The following is an 11453-nucleotide window of genomic DNA, read 5'->3' on the forward strand; positions in this document are numbered from 1 at the left end:
CAGGACATCAGTCTCTCTCTGTCAGGTAGAATACAAGACAGAAAGCTAGATGTTTAACAGTCTCTGTCAGGTACAATACAAGACAGAAAGCTAGATGTTTAACAGGACATTAGTCTCTCTCTGTCAGGAAGATTACAAGACAGAAGGCTAGATGTTTAACAGTCTCTGTCAGGTAGAATACAAGACAGAAAGCTAGATGTTTAACAGGACATTAGTCTCTCTCTGTCAGGTAGATTACAAGACAGAAAGCTAGATGTTTAACAGGACATCCGTCTCTCTCTGTCAGGTAGAATACAAGACAGAAAGCTAGATGTTTAACAGTCTCTCTGTCAGGTAGAATACAAGACAGAAGGCTAGATGTTTAACAGGACATTAGTCTCTCTCTGTCAGGTAGAATACAAGACAGAAGGCTAGATGTTTAACAGTCTCTGTCAGGTAGAATACAAGACAGAAGGCTAGATGTTTAACAGGACATTAGTCTCTCTGTCAGGTAGAATACAAGACAGAAAGCTAGATGTTTAACAGGACATTAGTCTCTCTCTGTCAGGTAGATTACAAGACAGAAGGCTAGATGTTTAACAGGACATTAGTCTCTCTGTCAGGTAGATTACAAGACAGAAGGCTAGATGTTTAACAGGACATTAGTCTCTCTCTGTCAGGTAGAATACAAGACAGAAAGCTAGATGTTTAACAGTCTCTGTCAGGTAGAATACAAGACAGAAAGCTAGATGTTTAACAGGACATTAGTCTCTCTGTCAGGTAGAATACAAGACAGAAAGCTAGATGTTTAACAGGACATTAGTCTCTCTCTGTCAGGTAGAATACAAGACAGAAAGCTAGATGTTTAACAGTCTCTCTGTCAGGTAGAATACAAGACAGAAGGCTAGATGTTTAACAGGACATTAGTCTCTCTCTGTCAGGTAGAATACAAGACAGAAAGCTAGATGTTTAACAGTCTCTCTGTCAGGTAGAATACAAGACAGAAGGCTAGATGTTTAACAGGACATTAGTCTCTCTCTGTCAGGTACAATACAAGACAGAAGGCTAGATGTTTAACAGGACATTAGTCTCTCTCTGTCAGGTAGAATACCAGACAGAAAGCTAGATGTTTAACAGGACATTAGTCTCTCTCTCAGGTAGAATACCAGACAGAAAGCTAGATGTTTAACAGGACATTAGTCTCTCTCTCAGGTAGAATACCAGACAGAAAGCTAGATGTTTAACAGGACATTAGTCTCTCTCTGTCAGGTAGATTACAAGACAGAAGGCTAGATGTTTAACAGGACATTAGTCTCTCTCTGTCAGGTAGAATACAAGACAGAAAGCTAGATGTTTAACAGTCTCTCTGTCAGGTAGAATACAAGACAGAAAGCTAGATGTTTAACAGGACATCAGTCTCTCTCTGTCAGGTAGAATACAAGACAGAAAGCTAGATGTTTAACAGTCTCTGTCAGGTAGAATACAAGACAGAAGGCTAGATGTTTAACAGGACATTAGTCTCTCTCTGTCAGGTAGAATACAAGACAGAAAGCTAGATGTTTAACAGGACATTAGTCTCTCTGTCAGGTAGATTACAAGACAGAAAGCTAGATGTTTAACAGTCTCTGTCAGGTAGATTACAAGACAGAAAGCTAGATGTTTAACAGGACATTAGTCTCTCTCTGTCAGGTAGAATACAAGACAGAAAGCTAGATGTTTAACAGTCTCTGTCAGGTAGAATACAAGACAGAAAGCTAGATGTTTAACAGGACATTAGTCTATCTCTGTCAGGAAGATTACAAGACAGAAGGCTAGATGTTTAACAGGACATTAGTCTCTCTCTGTCAGGTAGAATACAAGACAGAAAGCTAGATGTTTAACAGGACATTAGTCTCTCTCTGTCAGGTAGAATACAAGACAGAAGGCTAGATGTTTAACAGTCTCTGTCAGGTAGAATACAAGACAGAAAGCTAGATGTTTAACAGGACATTAGACTCTCTCTGTCAGGAAGATTACAAGACAGAAAGCTAGATGTTTAACAGGACATCAGTCTCTCTCTGTCAGGTAGAATACAAGACAGAAAGCTAGATGTTTAACAGTCTCTCTGTCAGGTAGAATACAAGACAGAAGGCTAGATGTTTAACAGGACATTAGTCTCTCTCTGTCAGGTAGAATACAAGACAGAAAGCTAGATGTTTAACAGGACATTAGTCTCTCTCTGTCAGGTAGAATACAAGACAGAAAGCTAGATGTTTAACAGTCTCTCTGTCAGGTAGATTACAAGACAGAAGGCTAGATGTTTAACAGTCTCTGTCAGGTAGAATACAAGACAGAAGGCTAGATGTTTAACAGTCTCTGTCAGGTAGAATACAAGACAGAAAGCTAGATGTTTAACAGTCTCTCTGTCAGGTAGATTACAAGACAGAAGGCTAGATGTTTAACAGTCTCTGTCAGGTAGAATACAAGACAGAAAGCTAGATGTTTAACAGGACATCAGTCTCTCTCTGTCAGGTAGAATACAAGACAGAAAGCTAGATGTTTAACAGTCTCTCTGTCAGGTAGAATACAAGACAGAAGGCTAGATGTTTAACAGGACATTAGTCTCTCTCTGTCAGGTAGAATACAAGACAGAAGGCTAGATGTTTAACAGGACATTAGTCTCTCTCTGTCAGGTAGATTACAAGACAGAAAGCTAGATGTTTAACAGGACATTAGTCTCTCTCTGTCAGGTAGAATACAAGACAGAAAGCTAGATGTTTAACAGGACATTAGTCTCTCTCTGTCAGGTAGAATACCAGACAGAAAGCTAGATGTTTAACAGGACATTAGTCTCTCTGTCAGGTAGAATACAAGACAGAAAGCTAGATGTTTAACAGGACATTAGTCTCTCTCTGTCAGGAAGATTACAAGACAGAAGGCTAGATGTTTAACAGGACATTAGTCTCTCTCTGTCAGGTAGAATACAAGACAGAAAGCTAGATGTTTAACAGGACATTAGTCTCTCTCTGTCAGGTAGAATACAAGACAGAAAGCTAGATGTTTAACAGTCTCTGTCAGGTAGAATACAAGACAGAAAGCTAGATGTTTAACAGTCTCTGTCAGGTAGAATACAAGACAGAAAGCTAGATGTTTAACAGGACATTAGACCCTCTCTGTCAGGAAGATTACAAGACAGAAAGCTAGATGTTTAACAGGACATCAGTCTCTCTCTGTCAGGTAGAATACAAGACAGAAAGCTAGATGTTTAACAGTCTCTCTGTCAGGTTGAATACAAGACAGAAGGCTAGATGTTTAACAGGACATTAGTCTCTCTTTGTCAGGTAGAATACAAGACAGAAAGCTAGATGTTTAACAGGACATTAGTCTCTCTCTGTCAGGTAGATTACAAGACAGAAGGCTAGATGTTTAACAGGACATTAGTCTCTCTCTGTCAGGTAGAATACAAGACAGAAAGCTAGATGTTTAACAGTCTCTCTGTCAGGTAGAATACAAGACGCAAAGCTAGATATTTAACAGGACATTAGATTTCTTCCTAGCAGTACCTTGGGAATGGTAGTGTCAGGAAGGGCCACTGCATCGTGCTGTTTCCAAATGGAAACTGTACAGGAACCTGATTGCCAAGCTAAACACTAACTGCTACCAGATGCACTTATACTGCTGTGGTTCCCCCTGCTCCTACTTACATTCACTTGCAAAAGAAATGGGAAAGCATAACATAATGGGTTTGTAATTAACTCTGGGTTTAGCTTTGTCAACAGTGATCATTTTGAGAATGTGAGTTGATTAGAATCTCATCTCATTGTCTCTTTAGAAGTTAGAATACAGTATGCACTGCACATTTAATCAGTCATAATGGTACGTTCAAGGACTCAGAGACACACAAACAAACCAACCAACCATAGTTAATACATTGATGTAAGTGACTCCTTACCGGTTTTGTTGTGTCTGTCCTCCAGGAGCCAGCCTGCACGTTGCAGACAGTAGATACTTCTGGTTCCACCACACCAACGGAGACACCATGTCTGTTCAGAGCCCCATAGAAATGAACCTGTGTTCGGCCCTGTGGGCGGTGGTGGCCTACGTAGTGGCTGACCTGGAGGAGATGCTGCCCAGGTAGTCCACTAGGACTGTCCTGCATCCTAAACGACACCCTATCCCCTGTATAGTTTTGGGAGAAGAATATGGTGCCATAAAAATGCTTTACTGTTGTTTGTCCTCCAGAAGGGCTTCCTGCAGTAACCTCTGTGAAATTATACCCCACTCTGGTTAAGTGGCTAAAGAAGAATTAATAGTGTGTATAAACCACACAATGTACAAAATGGAATTAAGTATTTTTGGCATATTATTTCCAGTCAATTTATTTTATAATGAACACATATGTACTGCATGTTTCATGTTGACTGTCATTATGTCTAATCTGCCAATAAAGCTGGTCATTAATTAGACCAAGGTGCACGTGTATTTTGACTCTCATTCATAGATGGAAGAGACTAAGGGGGACTTTTCTGGCAAACAGCCCAATTAGACCAAATCTAAAACTTGACCTTTAACCTAACCTTAACCTAATTTTGACCAATTCTGAAATTCAACATTTGTGTGCTGGTCAGGCACTTAGTTTATTCCAGGCTTGGGAAGTTTAGACACAGGAAGTGATGGGGGTCTGGTGCCAGACTGGCCTGGCCTAACCGACAGGATAAACCTGGTTTACAAGGTGATATCTTTATGACAAGGTGATACCCTCTTCTCACCAGACCAGGCTATTCTATACTGAACAAAAAATATAAACATGTAAAGTCTTGGTCCCATGTTTCATGAGCTGAAATGAAAGATCCCTGAATTGTACTATACACACAAAAAGCGTCTCATATTTGTGCACAAATTTGTTTACAACCCTTTTCGTGAACATTTCTCCTTTGCCAAGAAAATCCATCCACCTGACAGGTATGGCATATCAAGAAGCTGATTAAACTGCATGATAATTACACAGGTGCACCTTGTGCTGGGGACAATAAAAGGCCACTCTAAAATGTGCTGTTTTGTGTCACAACACAATGTCACAGATGTCTCAAGTTTTGAGGGAGTGCAATTGGCATGCTGACTGCAGGAATGTCCACCAGAGCTGTTGCCAGAGAATGTCATCTTTATTTCTCTACCATAAGCTGCCTCTGTCGTCTTAGAGAATTTGGCAGAATGTCCAACCGGCCTCACAACCGCAGACCACAGGTAACCACGTCAACCCAGGACCCTCCACACCCGGCTTCTTCACCTGCGGGATCGTCTGAGACCAGCCACCCGGCTTCTTCACCTGCGGGATCGTCTGAGACCAGCCACCCGGCTTCTTCACCTGCGGGATCGTCTGAGACCAGACACCCGGCTTCTTCACCTGCGGGATCGTCTGAGACCAGCCACCCGGCTTCTTCACCTGCGGGATCGTCTGAGACCAGCCACCCGGCTTCTTCACCTGCGGGATCGTCTGAGACCAGACACCCGGCTTCTTCACCTGCGGGATCGTCTGAGACCAGCCACCCGGCTTCTTCACCTGCGGGATCGTCTGAGACCAGCCACCCGGCTTCTTCACCTGCGGGATCGTCTGAGACCAGCCACCCGGCTTCTTCACCTGCGGGATCGTCTGAGACCAGCCACCCGGCTTCTTCACCTGCGGGATCGTCTGAGACCAGCCACCCGGCTTCTTCACCTGCGGGATCGTCTGAGACCAGCCACCCGGCTTCTTCACCTGCGGGATCGTCTGAGACCAGCCACCCGGCTTCTTCACCTGCGGGATCGTCTGAGACCAGACACCCGGCTTCTTCACCTGCGGGATCGTCTGAGACCAGCCACCCGGCTTCTTCACCTGCGGGATTGTCTGAGACCAGCCACCCGGACAGCTGATGAAACTGTGTGTTTGCACAAACGAAGAATTTCTGCAGAAACTGTCAGAAACCGTCTCAGGGAAGCTCATCTGCGTGCTCGTTCCCCCCCACGGTCTTGACCTGACTGCAGTTCAGAGTCGTTTTTATTTTGTTTATTTTTATTTAACCTTTATTTAACCTGGTAGGCTAGTTGAGAACAAGTTCTCATTTACAACTGCGACCTGGCCAAGATAAAGCAAAGCAGTTCAACACATACATCAACACAGTTACACATGGAATAAACAAACATACAGTCAATAATACAGTAGAAAAATCTATATACAGTATGTGCAAATGAGGTAAGATAAGAGAGGTAAGAAAATAAATAGTAACTGACTTCAGTGGGCAAATGCTCACCTTTGATGGCCACTGGCACGCTGGAAAAGTGTGCTCTTCACAGATGAATCCCGGTTTCAACTGTACCGGGAAGAGGGTGTATATGACGTTGTGTGAGCGAGCGGTTTGTGAACAGAGTGCCTCATGGTGGAGGTGGGGATATGGTATGGGCAGGCATAAGCTATGGACAACGAACTTAAATGCATTTTATCGATGGCAATTTGAATCCACAGAGATCCTGAGACGAGATCCTGAGGCCCATTGTCGTATAATTCATCCTCCGACATCACGTTCCAGCATGATAATACACGGCCCCATCTCGCAAGGATCTGTGTACAATTCCTGGAAGCAGAAAATGTCCTAGTTCTTCCATAGCCTGCATACTCGCCAGACATGTCACCCATTGGACATATTTGTACAAGAGACAGCGTGATCCAGTATTCACCAACTCCACACAGACATTGAAGAGGAGTGGGACAACATTCCACAGGCCACAATCAACAGCCTGATCAACTCTATGTAAAGGAGATGTTGTGCTGCATGAGGTAAATGGTGGTCACACCAGATACTGACTGGTTTTCTGATCCACTCTCATCAGACCAGACTAGTATAGATGTCTCTCCTCTCACCAGACTATTATAGATGTCTCTCCTCTCACCAGACTATTATAGATGTCTCTCCTCTCACCAGACCAGACTAGTATAGATGTCTCTCCTCTCACCAGACTATTATAGATGTCTCTCCTCTCACCAGACCAGACTATTATAGATGTCTCTCCTCTCACCAGACCAGACTATTATAGATGTCTCTCCTCTCATCAGACCAGACTATTATAGATGTCTCTCCTCTCACCAGACTATTATAGATGTCTCTCCTCTCACCAGACTATTATAGATGTCTCTCCTCTCACCAGACTATTATAGATGTCTCTCCTCTCACCAGACCAGACTATTATAGATGTCTCTCCTCTCACCAGACTATTATAGATGTCTCTCCTCTCCTCTCATCAGACCAGACTATTATAGATGTCTCTCCTCTCACCAGACCAGACTATTATAGATGTCTCTCCTCTCACCAGACCAGACTATTATAGATGTCTCTCCTCTCATCAGACCAGACTATTATAGATGTCTCTCCTCTCATCAGACTATTATAGATGTCTCTCCTCTCACCAGACTATTATAGATGTCTCTCCTCTCATCAGACTATTATAGATGTCTCTCCTCTCACCAGACCAGACTATTATAGATGTCTCTCCTCTCACCAGACCAGACTATTATAGATGTCTCTCCTCTCACCAGACCAGACTAGTATAGATGTCTCTCCTCTCACCAGACTATTATAGATGTCTCTCCTCTCACCAGACCAGACTATTATAGATGTCTCTCCTCTCACCAGACCAGACTAGTATAGATGTCTCTCCTCTCACCAGACCAGACTATTATAGATGTCTCTCCTCTCATCAGACTAGTATAGATGTCTCTCCTCTCACCAGACCAGACTAGTATAGATGTCTCCTCTCACCAGACCAGACTATTATAGATGTCTCTCCTCTCACCAGACCAGACTTTTATAGATGTCTCTCCTCTCACCAGACTATTATAGATGTCTCTCCTCTCACCAGACTATTATAGATGTCTCTCTCACCAGACCAGACTATTATAGATGTCTCTCCTCTCACCAGACCAGACTTTTATAGATGTCTCTCCTCTCACCAGACCAGACTATTATAGATGTCTCTCTCACCAGACCAGACTAGTATAGATGTCTCTCCTCTCACCAGACCAGACTAGTATAGATGTCTCTCCTCTCACCAGACCAGACTAGTATAGATGTCTCTCCTCTCACCAGACCAGACTATTATAGATGTCTCTCCTCTCACCAGACCAGACTAGTATAGATGTCTCTCCTCTCACCAGACTATTATAGATGTCTCTCTCATCAGACCAGACTATTATAGATGTCTCTCCTCTCACCAGACTATTATAGATGTCTCTCTCACCAGACCAGACTAGTATAGATGTCTCTCCTCTCACCAGACCAGACTATTATAGATGTCTCTCTCACCAGACCAGACTAGTATAGATGTCTCTCCTCTCACCAGACCAGACTATTATAGATGTCTCTCTCACCAGACCAGACTAGTATAGATGTCTCTCCTCTCACCAGACCAGACTATTATAGATGTCTCTCCTCTCACCAGACTATTATAGATGTCTCTCCTCTCACCAGACCAGACTAGTATAGATGTCTCTCCTCTCACCAGACTAGTATAGATGTCTCTCCTCTCACCAGACCAGACTATTATAGATGTCTCTCTCATCAAACCAGACTAGTATAGATGTCTCTCTCACCAGACCAGACTAGTATAGATGTCTCTCCTCTCACCAGACCAGACTAGTATAGATGTCTCTCCTCTCACCAGACCAGACTATTATAGATGTCTCTCCTCTCACCAGACTATTATAGATGTCTCTCCTCTCATCAGACTATTATAGATGTCTCTCCTCTCATCAGACTATTATAGATGTCTCTCCTCTCACCAGACCAGACTATTATAGATGTCTCTCCTCTCACCAGACCAGACTATTATAGATGTCTCTCCTCTCACCAGACCAGACTAGTATAGATGTCTCTCCTCTCACCAGACTAGTATAGATGTCTCTCCTCTCACCAGACCAGACTATTATAGATGTCTCTCTCATCAGACCAGACTAGTATAGATGTCTCTCTCACCAGACCAGACTAGTATAGATGTCTCTCCTCTCACCAGACCAGACTAGTATAGATGTCTCTCCTCTCACCAGACCAGACTAGTATAGATGTCAGGGGATATTAATCCATGTAGGAGATGGGGACAGATGTATTTATTTGTTCAGTCTGTATACGGTATGTGTTATCATCTTTACTTTGTTCAGTGTCCCCAGCTGGGCCAACCCTGGTTAGCATTGGTACCAGACTTCTCTTTCTCTCTCCTCTTTTTCTCTTCAAGACACATAACCGCCAGACATCAAATAGGACTTTTTAATGAGTCTGGGGAATGTTTGAGGCGTCGTGCTGGGAGAGCCCTACAGTGTGCTCCTAACGTCGAGCCCACTGATGGATCTGTTCTAGATAGGAGAGGATAGCCAGCTGTGATGGGACTCCCATTCCTCTATGGTACACCACTACCTGCATACAGACACCACAAACACCTTTACAAGATCACCATCTCATAGTGAAGACTATGACCCAGGGGAAGTTATATTGAACGCTGTGGCTTCAGTTTGACGTCTTAATACTAGGGAGGTCACTCAATATGTCTCTGTCTTATTTCTATGACAACTTCAAAACACGCATCAGTGGAATTTTCTCTAGCCATTACACATGCAATATATCAAGACGTCGTTGTTGTCTGGTGGCGTCTTGCTGTCTCTCTCCACTATAATGTTCCTCTCATGTGGAGAACATCCTGTGGGATCAGCCTCGTAGACCAGTGTTTGTTCCCTTCAGAGAGTAACATAACCTCCCATACAGCTCTTCCTCTCCTCCTCTCCTCCTCTCTCCCTCTCCTCCCCTCCTCCTCTCTTCCTCTACTCTTCTCTTTTTCTTCCTCTCCTCCTCTAATCCTCTCCTCCTCTCCTCCTCTAATCCTCTCCTCCTCTCTTCTTCTAATCCTCCCCTCCTCTCTTCCTCTCCTCTTCTAATCCTCTCTTCCTCTCCTCCTCTAATCCTCTCTTCCTCTCCTCCTCTAATCCTCTCCTCCTCTCTTCCTCTAATCCTCCCCTCCTCTCTTCCTCTCCTCTTCTAATCCTCTCTTCCTCTCCTCCTCTAATCCTCTCTTCCTCTCCTCTTCTAATCCTCTCTTCCTCTCCTCCTCTAATCCTCTCTTCCTCTAATCCTCCCCTCCTCTCTTCCTCGCCTCTTCTAATCCTCTCTTCCTCTCCTCCTCTCTTCCTCTCCTCCTCTCTTCCTCTCCTCCTCTAATCCTCTCCTCCTATAATCCTCTCCTCTTCTAATCCTTTCTTCCTCCTCCTCTAATCCTCTCCTCCTCTAATCCTCTCCTCCTCCTCTTCTAATCCTCTCCTCTAATCCTCTCCTCCTCTAATCCTCTCCTCCTCCTCCTCTAATCCTCTCCTCCTCCTCTTCTAATCCTCCTCTCCTCCTCTAATCCTCTTCTCCTCTCCCCTTCTAATCCTCTCCTCCTCTAATCCTGCCTTCCTCTCCTCCTCTAATCCTGCCTTCCTCTCCTCCTCTAATCATCTAATCCTCTCCTCTAATCCTCTCTTCCTCTCCTCCTCTAATCACCTCTTCCTCTCCTCCTCTCCTCCTCTAATCCTCTCCTCGTCTAATCCTCTCCTCCTCTCCTCCTCTAATCCTGTCCTCCTCTCCTCCTCTAACCCTCTCCTCCTCTCCTCCTCTAATCCTGTCCTCCTCTCCTCCTCTAACCCTCTCCTCCTCTCCTCCTCTTATCCTCTCCTCCTCTCCTCTTCTAATCCTCTAATCCTCTCCTCCTCTCCTCTTCTAATCCTCTAATCCTCTCCTCCTCTCCTCTTCTAATCCTCTAATCCTCTCCTCCTCTCCTCTTCTAATCCTCTAATCCTCTCCTCCTCTCCTCTTCTAATCCTCTAATCCTCTCCTCCTCTCCTCATCTAATCCTCTTATCCTCTCCTCCTCTCCTCATCTAATCCTCTAATCCTCTCCTCCTCTCCTCTTCTAATCCTCTCTTCCGCTCCTCCTCTCCTCATCTAATCCTCTAATCCTCTCCTCCTCTCCTCTTCTAATCCTCTCTTCCTCTCTTCCTCTCCTCCTCTAATCCTCTCCTCCTCTCCTCCTCTCCTCCTCTAATCTTGTCCTCCTCTCCTCCTCTAATCCTCTCTTCCTCTCTTCCTCTCTTCCTCTCCTCCTCTAATCCTCTAATCCTCTCCTCCTCTCCTCCTCTAATCTTGTCCTCCTCTCCTCCTCTAATCCTCTCTTCCTCTCCTCCTCTCCTCATCTAATCCTCTAATCCTCTCCTTCTCTCCTCTTCTAATCCTCTCTTCCTCTCTTCCTTTCCTCCTCTAATCCTCTCCTCCTCTCCTCCTCTCCTCTAATCTTGTCCTCCTCTCCTCCTCTAATCCTCTCTTCCTCTCCTCCTCTCCTCATCTAATCCTCTAATCCTCTCCTCCTCTCCTCTTCTAATCCTCTCATCCTCTCTTCCTCTCTTCCTCTACTCTTCTCTTCCGGTTATTACTACATCTTGGCAGCTCC

At 44.3% G+C, this 11453-nt stretch overlaps 1 protein-coding gene across 1 annotated transcript in view; it reads left to right on the forward strand.

Annotated features, from left to right (window-relative positions):
* The window catches only part of LOC110520763 (carboxypeptidase Q), a 61827-nt gene extending 57399 nt beyond the window's left edge, over positions 1-4428 (forward strand). The window contains exon 8 of the mRNA XM_090188575.1: positions 3936-4428. Within this exon, the coding sequence (XP_090044701.1) occupies positions 3936-4096 (161 nt within the window). The 3' untranslated portion in view covers positions 4097-4428. The remainder of the gene's footprint in view (positions 1-3935) is intronic.
* Positions 4429-11453: the final 7025 nt, after the last annotated feature.

Source organism: Oncorhynchus mykiss, chromosome 2, assembly GCF_057628025.1.
Source record: "Oncorhynchus mykiss isolate SJ-2025 chromosome 2, ASM5762802v1, whole genome shotgun sequence".
NCBI lineage: Eukaryota > Metazoa > Chordata > Actinopteri > Salmoniformes > Salmonidae > Oncorhynchus > Oncorhynchus mykiss.